Source organism: Mauremys reevesii, linkage group 1 (assembly GCF_016161935.1).
Source record: "Mauremys reevesii isolate NIE-2019 linkage group 1, ASM1616193v1, whole genome shotgun sequence".
Classification (NCBI taxonomy): domain Eukaryota; kingdom Metazoa; phylum Chordata; order Testudines; family Geoemydidae; genus Mauremys; species Mauremys reevesii.
In genome coordinates, this window is record NC_052623.1 from 211,936,317 (window position 1) to 211,955,220 (window position 18,904).

General features: G+C 39.7%; 1 protein-coding gene across 5 annotated transcripts in view; it reads right to left on the bottom strand.

Annotated features, from left to right (window-relative positions):
- Positions 1 to 18,904, bottom strand: part of SPAG17 (sperm associated antigen 17) — a 270,281-nt gene that overhangs the window by 92,580 nt on the left and 158,797 nt on the right. For 4 of the 5 annotated variants that reach the window (XM_039529265.1, XM_039529257.1, XM_039529239.1 and 1 more), the window contains 6 exons: positions 18,664 to 18,725; positions 16,683 to 16,811; positions 11,927 to 12,081; positions 7,416 to 7,606; positions 7,014 to 7,099; positions 2,516 to 2,758 (listed from right to left, as the gene is read on the bottom strand). In XM_039529265.1, the coding sequence (XP_039385199.1) occupies positions 2,516 to 2,758; positions 7,014 to 7,099; positions 7,416 to 7,606; positions 11,927 to 12,081; positions 16,683 to 16,811; positions 18,664 to 18,725 (866 nt within the window). The remainder of the gene's footprint in view (positions 1 to 2,515; positions 2,759 to 7,013; positions 7,100 to 7,415; positions 7,607 to 11,926; positions 12,082 to 16,682; positions 16,812 to 18,663; positions 18,726 to 18,904) is intronic. The other variant, XM_039529250.1, reaches the window with a different exon arrangement.

The window sequence follows — 18,904 nt, forward strand, 5'->3', positions numbered from 1 at the left end:
CCAGGCTAGCGGAAGACAGCCATCTGTCTATGCTAAGGAGATACTTAGGCATCTAGTAACTGACCAGCACATTTTGGAATGGAGGGGGCTCATAAGTTATAGAGATGGCCCTAATAAGTATGCCCTACTCCAGAACATTACCAGCCATCTGGAGCTCCACCTTCGTGAGAAGTTTGCTTTCATCACCAGCCATCAATTGGTGAAAATTTGTGGTAAAATCAACAAGATGCTGAATTAGCATGGAGACACAGTACAGCCTCCTTACAAGCACCATGCATCCATCCACTTGCCTGACTGAATGCCAGCCATGGGGACTCCTGTAACACAGCCAGCCAGCCACCTTCTGCTGTAATTTGGGCTCTTACATTTAAGCCAGCTATAACAGCCAGGCTTTCTGGGACTCAGTTTACAGGCAGTTTGGGATAGTGCGGCCATGGCTGATTTATACGGTGCATTGTATTAGGCCGGGGAGGTATGTGAGGCTGTTAATTGTGGAGCTCCCAACCAATACTTATAACGATCATTGAGCAACTAGTAAAACTTCCATGATTACTGGTTGTTTAACACTTTTTCTCATTTTGTAGTGTGCATTTTGAATTCCATGTGGTGTTGGGGGAAAGAGGGGCAAACACTGCAGAAATGATGTGGGTTCCACCTTAAATGGAAGCACACCAAAATCTTGGCTTGCATTAATAACTTAATAGGGCCATAAGCCAGAAATCCCTCCCATCCATACATTAGTAACAACAAACATGGGGCAGAAACTTACCAGGCTCTGCACTTGCTCTGATGCCAGTTCTGCAGCAGGTTGCTACCCAGGGGTGTCCCCAAACAGTTCCTCCAAGTACAGACCCAGGATGTGCTGTAGCTGCTCCAGCAGTATGAACTCTTTGGTTATCAGCCTCAACACCAGGATAACTTCTTGCCCTTCACCTGGTGGCTGGCTTTCCACTGGTGATGCCTGTGACTGGGGGGTTATGAGGGTGCCATCACTGCTCAGCAGATTGTCTTGCACCACAGTGGCCTCAGTGTAAAAGAGGCAGGAAGACCGTGAGTTCCCAGAGGTGCTGTTAGAATCTTTGACCTTGAGGTAGTCTGTCTTCAGCTGCTTGAATTGCTTTCTGCATTATTGAGCTGTGTGGTCGAGACCCAACACTGTCAGCTGATTGGATGTAGCTTTCTAGACATCTCTTGTGTTCTTGCTGAAGTTGAATGTCTTGCTCGTCTTGGATCAGAGGTTAACCAGAATCCATCTATGTTCCTCTGGACAGCTAGAAGCACACAGTGCAAGACTTCTTCTTAGTGCTGGTCAGAGTTAATTCATATGAGGATTAACTGTATTTCCAGCTAAGCATTCCACATAGGAGTGAAGGGTTAAATGCTGAGCAGCTGCATTTGAACTAGGAGTTTGCTTTGAGCTCCTTGGAAGTGAGTGAGAAGTTTTGGTATGGAAGAATTGGGAAACACAGCCCTTGAAGATTGTGGGCTACAGTTGGAGGACTCTCCAGACCTGAGTCTGGTGACCTGGCTTGAACTGTGTCCAAACTGAAAAATGCCTGGGCTTTGACTCACGGCACAGGGGCTCTGACCCACCACCCTTGCAGAGACCATGGGCCTGAGTCCAGAGGATTCCTGGCCCAAATCAGACTGATTTCTGTGTGGATGGAAGTGCTGCTTGGGCTTAAATCTGAGTCAGGGTGCACTGTATAGACATACTCTCAGAGTGTTAAGCCATTCCATTCAGATGCTCATCCATAAATTGTGAAGAATTAGAATAGTGGTCTCAAGCAAATTCAGACTGAGATATTATATTTTTCTGAAGTACTGTTTTGTGGCTCTGCAGTTCCATTACTCAGGTGGTGACATAAATAGAATTGTCACCCTCCAAGAATCGAGGGGGTCAAATTCTGAAGGCAGAAGCAGTACACGAGGGCTTTAAACTGCCTGGAGTTAACTGGTGGAGAATTGCCTATTTGCAAGAGAACTCTCTGCCAGTGTATGCAGCAGGAGGACATGTAAGGAATTCTGAGGACAGGTCAGCATTGAGACCGGTAGGAAGAGACATAGTGAAACTCCTCTATGCCCTATCCTGCACTGTGGAGTAAGTGCTGTAAGTTAGGGCTACAGCCCAAACTTGTGTGAGGTCCAGGCAGCCCTGAATCAGGGAGCTGCAATGGGCTCTCTGGGGATCCCTTCTTACCAGTCTGTCACATCAAGGCCTAGATCTTTGAAGGGGGAATCCTTCCAATACTCATATTAATTTCACATGTAGAAAAAAATCCAAGAAATGCAAGAAAAAAGAACAGTTCAGTTGTAAAAAGATGAGATGCCTAAACAGTACAAAGAACTCTGTCAGAAAAGGGTCAGCTGCTTAAATGATGGAGTTAAACAAGACACAATTAGGGTTAACTTGTCCCTGACTCCAGTTTCACACTTGGACGATAGCTCTAATGGAGTCTTGACAGTTTAAACACCTAACCCTTTTCTAATATGATGCTGTAATGTGACTTCTTACCTCATAAACTTTCTCAGAGGGTGGTGCTGGGGTACTATGCTCCTCAAGTTCAGGGATTTTTGCTGTCTCATCTTTAGACTTTTCCTTGGAAGATTTTGTCTTGGACCCCTTGCTGTCATCAGGCACTGGTATCTCCTTGCTCTGTCCTTTCTTTTTACCACCTGACTTTTCTTTCTTCTCGGCTTTCTTTTCTTCTCTTAGTCGTTCTTCCTCTAGTAGTCGATCATGCTCTTCCTTCCAAGCCTATTACAAAAAGTTAAGAATTCAGGTAATTATGGTCTTGTTTTTATCAAAAGATGCTTACTGTCTTATAAAAAACCTCTCCATTTGCAACTTTAATTCAGCCTCCTGAAATGGCTATGAATTCTGATACAGAGTAAAATTTTGAAAAACACTTAGTAACTTGAAAGTCAATGGGATTCTTCAGAATATTTTGTGTTTTTATAGCACTTCGTATGTTCAAAGCACAACTTTCAAATTCAGCTATAGTTGTGAGTGCTCATAACTTCTGCAAATTATGTATCAGGTTGCTCAAATTGGGCACCAAGAAAATGAGTTAACTAGTTAATGTTTGTACTTCATATGACTCTGCATAGATGGTCATCTTGCAGATTGTACATGACTTCAGGGAACTCAAAAGCATGCTGAAGAAGAATGTCCAAACGATCTTGTCTGAGATCCTTTGTGTCTCATGAGAAAAGGAAGGCAGAAGGCGGAAGATTCTGGAAGTGAAATGCTGGCTAGATGAGTAGTGTAGTGTTTTGGTTTTTAACATTGGTCAGCCTTCAGTGGGAAGAGGGACCTGTATATTTTGGATGGCTTCACCTCAGTAGAACAGGGATCAATCTCCTCAGGGGCAGGCTGGCTAGAGTAGTCAGGAGAGCATTAAACTAACAACAAAAGGGCAGGGTAAAAAGGGAAGATATAAGTGTTAAGCTAGCACAAAATTGGGATGTTGGGAACAAAATTAGTCAAGGAACCCAAAGAAATGTAGAGAAGAAATTCTTCAGTTGCCTATACACGAATGGTATATAAAAATAAGAGGAATTGGAATGCCTCATTTATGAGCATAAATTTGATCTAGTTGGTATTAATGAAACCTGTTGGGATGTCTCCCATGACTGGAACGTTAAAATCAATGGTAATAACCTACTTAAGAAGGAGCAAGCATGCAAAAGGGAATTGGAAGTGGCACTGTTTTGACAATAGAGTCAGAGTCACTGATCATGCGGAAGAAAATGATCTTGAATGCTTATGCATCAACATGCTAACATATAAAACACAAAATGGGGTATTAGTTGGTGTCTGCCATAGACCACTAAATCACACTAGGGAACAGAATAGTCGGCTCCGTACGCACCTATCTATAATGTGTAGGAAAAAATGCTGCGTGATCAGGGGGATTCAATCTGAGTGACAATGTGCTGGAGGTTTCATCCTTGGAAGACATCCAAGGAATTTCTAAATAGTATAGATGACAATTTCCTAACTCAAAAAGTGTTGAATTCAACAAGGGAGAATTCTATATTAGACCTTGTCCTAATAGATAAAGAGGAACTGATCACAGAACTAAACATTAATGGTAACTGAGGTACAAGTTTTCATGACTTGATTAGATTTATAATGTGCAAACAGAATAAAGTCCAGACCAATAATGTATATACTCAGTGCTTTAAAAGGGCCAGTTTCACAAAGCTGAAAACAATTATGAGCCAAATCAGCTAGGAGGAAGATTATAATTAGAAAAAATGTGAGTGGTAATTGGGAATTGTTTAAGAACACTTTACTAGGTGCCCAAAAAGCCACAATCCCATAACTGAAGAAGATGTCTGTACTGGTTAAAAAACCCAACCTGGTTTAGAAGCAAAATGAAGGAAGCTGTAAAAATAAATAATTAAATAAATAAAAATAAAAAATATTAACATATAACAAATGGAAGACAAGGGAAGCTGATAGTAATGAATATAAAGCAGAAGCTAGGAATTGTAGAAAATTGAGAGGGGAAGCAAAGGGACACAGGAAATCCATGGCATGTAGAATTAAGGACTATAAAAATGAGTTTGTTAAGTACTTTAGGAAAAAAAAGAATCCTAAAAATGGTATTGGTTCATTACTATATAGAAATAATAGACATTGATCCCAGACAAGATAATGGAGTGGCTGATAGAGGGCTTGATTAATAAAGAATTAAAGGAGAGTAATATAATTAATGCTAATTAACATAGTTTGATGTCTTGTTTTGATGAGATTACAAGTTTCGTTGATAAAGGTAAAAGTGTGCCTGTAATATATTTAGACTTCTGTAAGGTAATTGATTGGTACTGTACCACATTTTGATTAAAAAAACCCTAGAAATATACAAAATTAACATGGCACACATCAGATAGATTAAAAACTGGCTAAATGATAGGTCTCAAAGTGTAACTGTAAATGGGGAATCATCATCAAACAGGTGTGTTTCGAGTGGGGTTCTGCAGGGATTGGTCGTTGGCACTCACTATTTAATGTTGCTATTAATGACCTGGAAGAAAACATAAGATCATCAGTGATAAAATTTGCAGATGACACAAAATTGGGGGAGTGGTAGATAATGAAGAGTATAGGTCACTGATACAGACGACTACGAATTGCTCGGTAAATTGGGCGTGAACAAACAATGTACATTTTAATTGGCTAAACGTAAATGTATATAACAAAGAATGTAGGCCATATCTTGAGAAATAGTGACTCTGAAAAAGATTTGGGGGTCATGATGGATAATCAGCTGAACATGAGTTCCAAATGCGATACTGTGGCCAAATGGGCTAATGCAAACCTAAGATGCGTAAACAGGAGAATCCTGAATAAGAGTAAAGAGGTTAATTTGCCTTTGTATTTGACACTGGTGCGACTGCTGCTGGAATACTGTGTCCAGTTCTGGTGCCCACAATTCAAGAATGATGTTGATAAACTGGAGAGAAACCCTCCAGAGAAGAACCACGAGAATAATTAAAGGATTAGAAAACATTTTTTATAGTGATAAACTAAATATATTGAGCTCTTTGAGTCTAACAAAGAGAAGGTTAAGGGGTGACTTGATTACAGTCTATAGCAGTGGTTTCCAAACTGGGCTTTGTGAACCCCTGGGGTTTTGAAAAATGTTATTGGGGGTTCTCGGGAAAAAATTCCCTAAGGGCGGACAGAGCTGTCCCTAGGGACCCTGGGCAACATGGGACCAGCAGCCTGGAGCCTTGGGGACTTCCAAGAGCTAAGCAGATCAAAGCGAACCTATCTATCACACTGAGGAGATTTAACCTTTAAGACTCCTTATAAGAAATGGAAAGGGAGGTAGATATTTTTTGCTGTTTTTAAAATTAAATAGGCTGCTAGTGTTGTTTTTAAATTATGAAGAACAAGTTTAAGCTTTGTTGTAACGTGTGTTGTTTGCCTGGACTGCTCAAGACCTGAACGCTTGTGTAAGAGGAACTCTTTGAGTTGGCTTCTTAGATACTTTCATGCTGTTTCACATCTGATACTTCTTGATGAAACATAGGAGCCTTGTCTTATAACAAGCTTATTCAAAGTGATACAAGCTACGAAAGTGAGATCTTGGAAGAGTGTTGCTGTTTTCATAATGTAATAAAAATACTCATCTATAGGTATCTATGTAGGGAACAAATATTTAAGAATGAACTCTTCAGCCTAGCAGAGAAAGGCATAACATGGTCCAATGGCTGAAAGTTGAAGCTAGACAGATTCAGACTGGAAATAAGGCAATATTTAACAGTGAGAGTAATTAACCATCGGAACAACTTACCAAGGGTTATGGTGGATTTTCCATCACTGACTATTTTTAAATCAAGATTTTATGTTTTTCTAAAAGATGTGCTCTATGAATTATTTTGGGAAAATTCTATGGCCTGTGTTATACAGGAGGTCAGACTAGATGATTAGGGCTCGTCTTGATCCATGCTCAGCCCTGGCCCTGGCTGCTGCTTTCCATCTGGCCAAGGGGGAGAGCGGGGCAGTGATTAAAACATGTGGTGATTAGGAGCCCCAGCCTGGGCCCCCACAGTGGCCCCTGGCAGTTTCAAGGAAGCCATCACAGCACTGCCTGGTGAGGAGCGGAGATTGGGATCTGCCATTTGGAGCATTAGCAGGTATGTGTGTGTGTGTGTGTGGGGGGGGGTGACGACACCCCTGTCCTTGTGGGGGAAGTGGGGAGGAATCAAGGCTGAAGGGGCCCAGCCCCAGCAGGGGGATTTGGGAGAGACCAGGATCCACAGCTTGAAGCATGGGCAGGTGTTTGTGGGGCAGTCTATCCCATCCCCACAGACAGGGAGGGCCCCCTCACACACTGATCCCCATGCCGTCACACACAACCCAATCTCCACCGCCTGCTGGGCCAGGGTCCTTCCACCCACCCTGATCCCTCCTGCCATCTGGGCCAGGACCCCCTCACACTTCCCAATCCACCAACTCGGGAGGGACTATTGGACTTTTGCTTTTCTTGTCTCACCTTGAGGGAGCCTTCTCTGACAAAAGGATTTTTTTCTGGGAGTTCCGGTGTGACCTCTGCTTTACCGTCCAGTCCTGATGTACTGCCTTTGAGAAATGAGAGGGGAACAATAAATATGTTGCCAAAATAAAATAAAATAAGTCTGGTTCAGTGCAAAGGACAGGATGGAATCCCTGTTTAAAATCCTTGTTTCTCTGGTCAGAAGGTCAGAAGGGCAGATACACTGGTGTTTCACAATTATTATTTAATTGTATTACAATTCAATGGCAAAACCCTATGCTACCACACAGTTAAGGTTGTTTGGTGGCATGTTGTTCCCTTGCAGAATGGTGAGTTGAACAAAACTCAAACTTTTGAGGGTTTGGAATCAGTTTTCTGGGATACATATGGAAAGATACCAACTTTTTGTTTTCTTAGGAGATGCAGCTTTTTTGCTAGTGGAGGCACCGGGTTTATCTTCAGGAGGTCTCTCTGTCATGGCTTTAGCTAGTTTAAGGGTCTCCAGTTCCTTAGCCATTTTTTCTTCCTGATATTTGGTTTCTTCCTTTGTCACCCAGTCTTCAATTGAGTTGGCCACCAGCTCCAGATAGTTTCTGAAAAGAAACATATTACTACTATTAACAGTGAAAATACTGTATTAATTGATATGATATTGGAACATACAATATCTTTTTCATTCTACCTTTCACTAGAGACAGTCTCGGTTTTTTAGCTGCTATCTGAACATTTTACCATAATCTTTAAGAGTCAGGTAGAGTTTACCAGGTTTTTTTTTCTGTATGGGAATTTTTATCTTTGCCTTATTGATCTTTGCTCACTACATTTTATGTTTAACATTTGAGTTCTCTTTTCTGCAAAAGCATCATTTGCCAATAATAATAATAATAATAATAATAATGATAATAATAAAAAAATAAAGCTAGCCATAAATCACCATTGATTAATTTAACTTAACGAGGGTCAGTAAGAAGAGTCAAAAACTTGATTCTCCCTTCTTAGTGGTTTACAACCATTGTAATTCCACTGACTTCACTAGAGTTACTCCTGATAATACTGGCCCTTAGCATTTGTTCACTTAACCACCCTCTGCATATATGAAGCACCAATTTCTAATCAAACTTACATAGACACATAAAAGATGGAACTAAATTGCTGTAAGATAAATGGAAAACTTACACCGCACACCTCATCCTGAGGATGGTGGCACAGTCTTGCTGACTTATGGGGTCATGTAAGGCAGGTTTGAAATAAGATCACTCATTATACAAAACTTCTCAAGGAAGGTGTCCAATCTTGCCCCTATACATTCTATCAATTTAGTAAGGGTGAGAGTATATTTGTCTCAATTGATCTTGAAGTCAAGTCAGGAAAACATCTGGAGAACCATGTGAACATCTCTGATAATCTGTTGTGATGTGTGCCCCCAAATCAATCAGTCATTAGCATATGTGGACAACTGAAGGCCTTGTCTCTTCAATGAACTGCTATGACTGAGAGTCATTTGGTAAACACCTTTGGAGCTTTTGAGAGACCAAATGGTAGGACTTCAAATTGGTACTGAAGGCCATTGACCATAAAATGTAGATATTTCCTGTGGGCTGGATAGATTGACACGTGCAAGCATCCTGCAAATCAAATGTTGTGAATGACTTCATGGGATCTAGAGAGAGGATTATTGACTAAAGAGTCAAATTTTAAGTGATGGATGAATTTGTTGAGATGTCTTTGACAGCTAATATAAGATGCCAACCCCCTTTCTTCTTCAGAATGAGGAAGTAGTGGGAATTGAATACCTGGTTGCAGAATGCTGGAGGCACCATCTTTATTACACCCCATTGAAGAAAAGTCTGTCTCCATACAAGACAGGCTCCCATGCAAAGAGTTCATGAAAAGGGACTGGGTAGGGTGTGCGGAGTTGGTCTAGATTGTAATTATACTGAATATCCTTGCTGGATATTCTAAGACACACTGGTTGGTAGTAATTGCAATCCATGAATCTGCAGAAAAAGGAAGGAGGTTGCCAAACACAGGGGAGAAGGTGTACGGATCTTCACAAACTGGTCCAAGACTCTTGACTGCAGCATCAAACCTGCAACTTTTGCCCGATGATGAGTATGCAGTAACAGTAAATGAAGGAGGGCCACTTTTCTTTTGGAAATATGGTCCTTTCTTGTAAAATTCAGGAGCCTTTTGTTGGCATGAATACAAGGATGATGGAGGCCCTTCACTCAAGAAGGACTGAGGTCTACTTTGCTTCCTCTTCTGGAACATGGTATCTAGGCCTAGAAATCAAAGTGTTGCCCTGGAATCTTTTAAAAGAATAAAGCATCTCTTAAGTCTTTAAATTTAAAAAACACAGCCCTCAAAAGGAAGGTCCTCAATTGTGGCTTGGTCTTCTTCTGGAATGCCTCATGACTGTAGTCATGATGTTCTATGCACAGTGACTGCAGTAGCCATTGATCCTGACACCATGTCAGAAACATCCAAAAAGGCCTGTTATACGATTTTTACCACCAGCTAGCCCTCCAAAGCCTGCTGCTTAGATTTTTCATGATCCACCGCTACAACTAAAGATCCAGGGATGTGTTTGGTAAAAAAGTACTCATACCCTATAGGAGAAAATTGTTATCTCCAACCTGCTCTTGTTGATGTAACAGAAATGGATACAGGAGCTTGCCACAAATCCTTGACTGGTTCAAGGATACCGTAATTTATAGGAAAGGTCAAGTGACCCTGAGAGACCAGATGCAGAATATCAAATAACTTGTCTGATCTTTCCTGGATGACTTCTAGAGATATCTCCAGAGTATCCACCATTCCTTTAAGAAGGTCCTAAAATCCTTAAAGTCATTAACTGTGGAAGAAGTAGATGGTGCCACAACTTTATCTGGTTATGAAGAAGAAACTGTCAAAGGGATAGGTTGCTCCCCATACTCCTTCACAAGATCTCCCTCCTCAGTATGAGGTTCTTGCTCAAATTCCTGATGGAGCACTTTGCTTGAGGACTGCAGTATCTTAGATGACTCCTTAGAAGGAAGTGACCTATTTCTAGATTTGGATCTAGATGAATAAGGAGCAGAAAATAAGAGAATAAGGAACAGGATCCACTGACCGATCTGTAGAGAAGGTTCAGTAAGTTTCTGAGAAGCACGAGGTCTCTTAGAGCCTGATGACCTCTTAGCTCCTGGCAGAGTATCTCTGGTAGCTGAAGCACTGACAGAAACTGGTTTTGAAGCAGCAGCAGCAGACTGCCTTTAAAGAGGGAACTCAGAGTCAGAGACATATTTCACTGATCTTTCCATTAAAAATAATTTCTGACGGGCATCATGAGGTTTTCGTATGCACTTAGAGAAAGATCTGCAAAATGAATGTTTGCTGGGGATCTATAATTCCACTTGACAAAAAAGGCATGTATTAGTCCATTGTTTGCAGGCATAGCTGCCTCGCAGCCAGAACAGATTTTAAAGCCTGGAGACATCATCTCATCCATTACATCTATGATTTGGTACCAAGTGGAAACTCAAAACAAGTTAAAAATCTCTCTCTTTTTTTTGTCAATGGGCTTGAATGAAACTTACTAGTTATGAAGAATTACAAAAAAAAGATCAAACTCACTAGTAACCTCTAAACATAATGTAACAGGCTATGGGGAAGCAGATAGACACTGTACCTCTCCAACATGCTGCCATGGGTGGTAGGAAAGAACTGAGTAGCGGTTAGGGCTTCTCCGTCCTTTATGCCTCAAGAGAAGGAGTCTGAGGGTGTGCAGGATGCATATGCAGCCTTAACAGATACTGCTGGCTAAAAGATTCTGAGATCATGCACATGGGGCACACACACCTACAACAGGATCTGTATGAAGAAATGTTTGAAGAACACTCATTCCATTGGACGATCTGTTCCTGACACACACAGCAAGTTTTGCTTGGTATAGCGATATAATGTGAACAAACATTTTGTAGTTATAAAAAAAAATTAACTGCTAGAATGAAAAATTATGACATTTCAGCTATTTCAAAAGATGTTCCAAGGATAGTGAGACATCATATGAAACAGAGACTCTTCTTGAAAAACCAGGACAAATGGACATATTTTATTTTATTTCAAATAGCCGCTGCTCCTTTTGCTTGTTTCCTTAAAGAAATATATGTTGGGCTGGGACAGAAAATACACACTTTTTCTGTATAAGCACTGAGTACCTCCTGTCCCACTTATAATATGGTTATCCTTACAAGACCCCACAAATCCTTGCAAACCATGCCACAGAGAATCTCACATTTTTCACTGACTACTCTGTTGTTTGGATTACCCCTGAACCACAGCACCAAAATCAGGTGTTGTGGAAACTAATTAGGGACAAAGAATAGACCCTTTGTTTGTATTCTCTATGACTTGGTGTTCCAAGAAGAAATTGTTTAAGGTATTGTGAAATTGCTTCTGTAAACCTTGTCCTGTTGTGACATTTGACCAGTTCATATATGGGTAGTTGAAGGAACTGATTTGTTTAATTAGACTTAGCTGGCTTTTTGATTTCTCTCAAAATAGTGCCCCCAATACAGTTTTTCCTGATATGGAGGCCAGTATATAACCCTATTAACATATTTGTATTCTTATGACTTGTGATTTGTAAGCATACAAATTCTATGGGGTGGCTCTATTCACTCAGATTTTTTTACCTCAGTAGTGTCTGTGGTATATTTTAGATATAGTGCTACTACTATGCCCCCAATCCCTGCCCCCTAATGACTTAGTAATTTCTTCTTGAACCATTTATTGCCAGGTATTACAGTTAACCCATTGATTTTTCTGATGCCACCATATTTCGTAAGTGCTTGTTATGTCAAGCTCCTTTTCCATTGCCAGGCTTTCAGCTAAAATGCCTGTTTGAAGATACCATCTAAAAAATGTATTACCTAAATCCAACATCAGAGTGCATTGCAATATCCCAGGATTCCTTGCACTGACGGTGTTGATTCATTGGATTGTGAAGGACTATAAGCAGAGAGTTATCTTGGGTGTGGTAATAGGAATCAATACACCTGTATTGTTGGGTTGCATTGTGTAAAACCTGAAAATGAAAAGAAATTAATACTTAAGACACATCCTTCATACAGACAAATGGCACCCCCAACTCCTACAAGAGGGTTTGATTGTGCCTTGTAGGGATGTCCCATAGTAAGGGATGGTACAGAGGCTCACTATACCAGAAGCACCAAAAGGCATTTTGCCTCTGGCAGACAAAAGGTCTCTCTAGAGTCCCCAGGCATGTAGAAGCTGTATTCCCACAACCACATGCCTTAAAGGAGTGCCACTAGCTATACCCATGCAGTCAACCAACTCCACTAGAAAATTCATAGGAACCATAACTTGATCTTCTCCTACCGGCCACTCCCATCTCTTTGGGATGCAACCTGAATGCAATATTTCAGGTGTGGCTGGAGCTGTACAGAAAAGAAGTATCATCCCCTTGCCTACAAACATGCAGAAAGAAAATAAATTTACTTCTTTTATGGCTATATCACATTATAAGTTCATATTGTATCAAATTCACTGTGCTATCACTGCTGATGTTCTCCATATTTACTGCTTTCCACTAAATTTTTCTAGCCCATTCTGTGTTGTGCATCCTTTTTTAATGCATGTACTGGCTCTATGCTGAATCTCATTTTATCTTATTTTAAATGTATCATTTTTGCAGAATACTAGAGCTGAAATGGGACTGAAATTCATTTATATATCATAAATTATTGGGTTGAATCTATTTTATGAATAAATTCTAGTTAATTGAATATTCAGTTTACAAAAGAAAACTCATTAACAGCAATATGTAAAAGGATATGTAAAGGTGTGGCAGACAGTATATTGCTTTCCATACAGAAAATGAAATGGTATGTGCCAATTTTAATGAAGAAATTTAATTACTAGAGCTGATGAGAAAAAGGAAAAGTTTTTACAAGACTTCCACTTTGTGTTGAAATTTTGTTTTCATGGACATTTTATAACCATCTTTATTAATTATTACCAGTGGTATAGATATTAAGGTCCATCGCATTAGTAGGAATTTCCCATGTATTGTAATTTAGGACCAGATTCTACTTGGTCTTTATATGTGTGGTCAGTGTGGTGGGAAGAGTACAAAAAGCTAAGCAAAACTACAGCCTCTGTAATTCAACAGAGCACAGAGTCTGCTTCATCTCTACTCCCCCTGGGGTTCATGGCAGAATACCTCCTCATACCCTCTGGGTTAGTACAACTCTGGGATTCTCCTAACAGGCACAATCCTCGGGTACATTGAGGAAAGAACAGACCACAATGTATTTGCAGTACTGCACTCTGATTAATCTTTTACAGTTCTTGTTTCTTCTTTCCTTTAAGATAAATATTAGTCATTATCCTATTTCTATTATGGGTTTCCCATATCCATGGGAGTACTGTACATGTATCCATGGGAGTACTGCCCATGGAGAACTTGAAGGACAAGGACCCTTTGTTCTTGCTGACAGTCATGAACACTAACGTCTTCCATTTATTCATAAAATGGATGCAGGGAAACGTTCCTAACCCTTGCAGCCAATGTCATTGTTGCCACAGAAAAGCCAATCCTAGGGATAAGAAGAAAGTCCCTTCTATCACATGTTCAGTCTGGGCTCCAATGCCAAAATGGACAATTACAATGCTGTTTTTGAGTCATGAACAAAATTACAAAATAGATTAAAATGACAAACTCATTTAGTAAAAGTCACCAAAAAGCAGTTTTTTGCTTTTTTGACTGCCGCTGCACATTGAGTGGATGATTTCAGAGACCTATCCATAATGGCTCCAAGATCTCTTTCTTGAGTGGTAACAGCAAATTTAGACCCCATCATTGTATATGTATAGTTAGGATTATGTTTTCCAGTGTGCATTACTTTGCATTTATCAACATTAAATTTCATCTGCCATTTTGTTGCCCAGTCACCCAGTTTTGTGAGAGCCTTTTGTAGCTCTTCACAGTCTGCCTGGGACTTAACTATCTTGAGTAGTCATGTATCATCTGCAAATTTTGTCACCTCACTGTTTACCCCTTTTTGCAGATTGTTTATGAATATGTTAAATAGGACGGGTCCAGTACAGACCCCTGGAAATGAGAGAGAAGAGCATTTCTAGCATTTATTCCTACCTTTTGTTTTCTATCTTTTAACCGGTTACCAATCCATGAGAGAACCTTCCCTCTTATCCCATGACTGCTTATTTTGCTTAAGAGCCTTTGGTGAGGGACCTTGTCAAAGGCTTTCTGAAAATCTAAATACACTATATTCACTGGATCGCCTTTGTCTGCATGCTTGTTGACCCCCTCAAAGAATTCTAGTAGATTGGTGAGGCATGATTTCCCTTTACAAAAACCATGTTGACTATTTCCCAACATCTATGTGTCTGACAATTTTGTTCTTTATGGTAGTTTCAACCAATTTGCCTGGTACTGAAGTGAGGCTTACTGGCCTGTAGTTGCCAGGGATCGCCTCTGGAGCCCTTTTTAAAAATTGGGGTCACATTAGCTACCCTTCAGTCATTTGGTACAGAAGCTGATTTAAATGATAGGTTACATATGACAGTTAGTTGTCCTGCAATTTCACATTTGAGTTCCTTCAGAACTCTTAGGTGAATACCATCAGGTCCTGGAGACTTATTACTGTTTAGTTTATCAATTTGTTCCAAAACCTCCTCTAATGACACCTCAGTTTGGGACAGTTCCTCAGATCTGTCACCCAAAAAGAATGGCTCAGGTTTGGGAATCTCCCTCACATCCTTAACAGTGAAGACTGATACAAAGAATTAACTTAGTTTCTCCACAATGGCCTTATCGTCTTTGAGTGCTCCTTTAGCACCTCGATTGTCCAGTGGCCCCACTAGTTGTTTACAGGCTTTCTGCTTCTGATGTATTTAAAAAAAAATGCTATTACTTTTGGAGTCTTTGGCTAGCTGTTCTTCAAATTCTTTTTTAGTCTTTCTAATTATATTTTTACACTTCATTTGCCAGAGTTTATGCTCTTTTCTATTTTCCTCATTAGGATTTCTCTTCCACTTTTTGAAGGATGCCTTTTTGCCTCTCACTGCTTCTTTTACTTTGTTGTTTAACCATGGTGGCTCTTTTTTGGTTCTCTTATTATGTTTTTAAAATTGGGGTATACATTTAGGTTGAGCCTCTATTATGATTCTTTAAAAAGTTTCCATGCCGCTTGCAGGGATTTTACTTTTGGTACTGTACCTTTTAATTTCTGTTTCACTAACCTCCTCATTTTTGTGTAGTTCCCCTTTCTGAAATTAAATGCTTCAGTGTTGGGCCACTGTGGAGGTTCCCCACCATGGGGATGTTAAATTTAATTATATTATGGTCACTATTACCAAGTGGTCCAGCTATATTCACCTCTTGGACCTGATCCTGTACTCCACTTAGGACTAAATTAAGAATTGCCTCTCCTCTTGTGGGTTCCAGGACCAGCTTCTCCAAGAAGGTGTTAAGAAACTTTATCTCAGCATCCCTTCCTGAGGTGACATGTACCCAGTCAATATGGGGATAGTTGAAATCCCCCATTATTATTATTATTATTGATTTTTTAATTTTAATAGCCTCTCTAATCTCCCTGAGCATTTCAGAGTCACTAACACCATCCTGGTCAGGTGGTCTCTAATATAGCCCTACTGCTATATTCTTATTTTTCAAGCATGGAATTACTATCCATAGAGATTCTATAGTACAATTTAGTTCATTTAAAAATTCTACTTCATTTGATTCTACGCTTTCTTTCACATATAGTGCCACTCCCCCACTAGCACGACCTGTTCTGTCCTTCCGATATATTTTGTACCCTGGTATTAATGTGTCCCATTGATTATCCTCATTCCACCTGGTTTCTGTGATGCCTATTATATCAATATCCTCATTAATACTAGGCACTCTAGTTCACTCATCTTATTATTTAGACATCTAGCATTGGAATATAAGCATTTTAAAAACTTGTCATTTTTTGGCTGTTCCCTGTTGCATGACATAATTGAATGAGACTTTTTTTCGTTTGACTTTTTCTTATCAGATCCTCCCTGTATTTTATCATTTTCCATCCTCTCCTCCTTATTAGGACATAGGGAATCTCTATTTATAGATCCTCCCCTAAGAGATGTCCGAATCACATGCTCCTCCACACTTGTCGGCTTTCCCCCAGTCCTTAGTTTAAAAACTGTTCTACGACCTTTTAAATGTTAAGCGCCAGCAATCTGGTTCTGTTTTGGTTTAGGTGGAGCCCATCCTTCCTGTATAGGCTCCCCCTCTCCCAAAAGCTTCCCCAGTTCCTAATAAATCTAAACCCCTCCTCCCTACACCACGGTCTCATCCACACATTGAGACCCTGCAGTTTTGCCTGTCCAACTGGCCCTGCACGTGAAACTGGAAGCATTTCAGAGAATGCTACCATGGAGGTCCTGGACTTCAATCTCTTACCTAGCAGCCTAAATTTGGCCTCCAGGCTCTCCCTCCTATCCTTCCCCATGTCGTTGGTACCTATGTGTACCACGACCACCGGCTCCTCCCCAGCACTACACATAATATACAAAATGCTCTGTATCCTGTTACTAGCACTCTATGCACCAGCCCCCAGAGCTATTGTGCCTATGAGAATCACAGCTCATAAATACCTGAAGAAGAAGACATGGCTCATAATGTTCAGCAAAACTCCAGTCTGTCAAATGCCGCTGCTGAGTCTTTTGTATTTCCACTAAATCTGTCTCTGGCCCATGCCTCTGTTGTTTAACCTCAAAGTACATCAAAACAACAAAAAAATCAGTATTTTAGTATTCATTTGTTTTAAACTGAATGTAATTCCATTGACTTAACTACAGTGAGGAGAATGAGGTACAAAAGAATATAGAACAGACAGTGCCCAGTGCAGCATCATAGTTAACTGCATAAAGCTGCACATGTGTAAATCTATATGGAAATGTTTTAGTAAGAATAAAAATTGACAAAAAGATTTTGCCTTTGACTGCTTTATAGTCAACATAATCTAAATATTTCTATTGTTAGGTTATATGCTTCTGAGTGCTGTAAGCAATTACAGACTTACAGATAGGTCTTGTGAAGTCACTTTAACATGGCTTTACTTATCTAGGGCTAAACGGCAGACAGATGTTTGTGAAGATGCCAAACCACACAGTCTGTTAGTGAGATTACAGTTTGGCAATCTCTCTTAAACTCTTACTCTATAATTAATCTCTTGCACTCAATAAGTAGCACAGCATTGCCATGAGAAGGCCCCCTCCACCCTCCTTCTTGGATAGTGCAGAATTGCAAGAGGCAGATTTTACAGTACTTTAAAGCTACTGGACTTTAGGGTATTATCCCAAAACATAATAAAATTAGGACTGTCAATTAAGTGCAGTTAACTTACGATTAACTCAAAAAATTAATCATGATTAATCGCACTGTTACACAATAGAATACCAATGAAATTTATTAAATGTTTCAGGATGTTTTTCTACATTTTCAAATATATTGATTTCTATTACAACACAGAATGCAACGTGTACACTGCTCACTTTATATTATTATTTTTATTACAAATATTTGCACTGTAAAAACAAAAGAAATAGTATTTTTCAATTCACCTCATGCAAGTACTGTAGAGCAATCTCTTTATCATCAAAGTGCAACTTACAAATGTAGATTTTTTTTTGTTACATAACTGTTCTAAAAAACAAAACAAAACAATGTAAAACTTTAGAGTCTACAAGTCCACTCAGTCCTACTTCTTGTTCAGCCAATCGCTAAGACAAACAAGTTTGTTTACATTTATAGGAGATGCTGCTACCTGCTGCTTATTTACATCACCTGAAAGTGAGAACAGGTGTTTGCATGACACTTTTGTAGCCGGCATTGCAAGGTGTTTATGTGCCAGATATGCTAAACATTCGTATGCCCCTTCACACTTTGGCCACCATTCCAGAGGACATGCTTCCATGCTGATGATGCTCATTAAAAAATAATGCATTAATTAAATTTGTGACTGAACTCTTTGGGGGAGAACTGTATGTCTTTGGCTTTGGCTTTGTTTTACCCTCATTCTGCCATGTACTTCATATTATAGCAGTCTCGGATGATGACCCAGCATGTTTGTTTTAAGAACACTTTCACAGCAGATTTGACAAAACGCAAAGAAGATACCAATGTGAGATTTCTAAAAATAGCTACAGCATTCCACCCAAGGTTTAAGAATCAGAAGTGCCTTCCAAAATCTGAGAGGGACGAGGTATGGAGCATGGTTTTGTTTTTTACAGTGCAAATATTTGTAATAAAAAATAAATATAAAGTGAGCACTATACACTTTCAATTCTGTGTTCTAATTGAAATCAGTATACTGGAAAATGTAGAAAACTTTCAAAATATTTAAATAAATGGTATTCCATTATTGTTTAATAATGAGATTAATCGCGATTAATTTTTTTAATTGCTTGACAGCCCTAAATAAAATTAACACCCACATGGAGATTCACGACGAATCCTCAGCAAGAGGAATTCACTTTGTACGGCCTTTAATATTCCTTCAAGCCACGTGATAGAACATAGTTTATTCCACTCATTATACTGTTCATCTCTGAAGTGAAGAAACTAATTTCTTACTTTGTTTACAATAGGATCAGCCAGACCGTCTCCTCCATGTTTGTCATTCTTTTCTATATGCACTGGAAATTGAACAGAGAAGAAACATGCTAGAGTTCCAGATATTTTCAGAATTTGTTATTCTGTTGTTTACTTTATTCCTCTTCGTTATTCACATGTTGTGGGCACATTCTAGCTCAACCTCCAGAAAGCTACATATATCCTTTCAAGCTTTGCTTTATCAGTATGGAAAGGGCCCTGC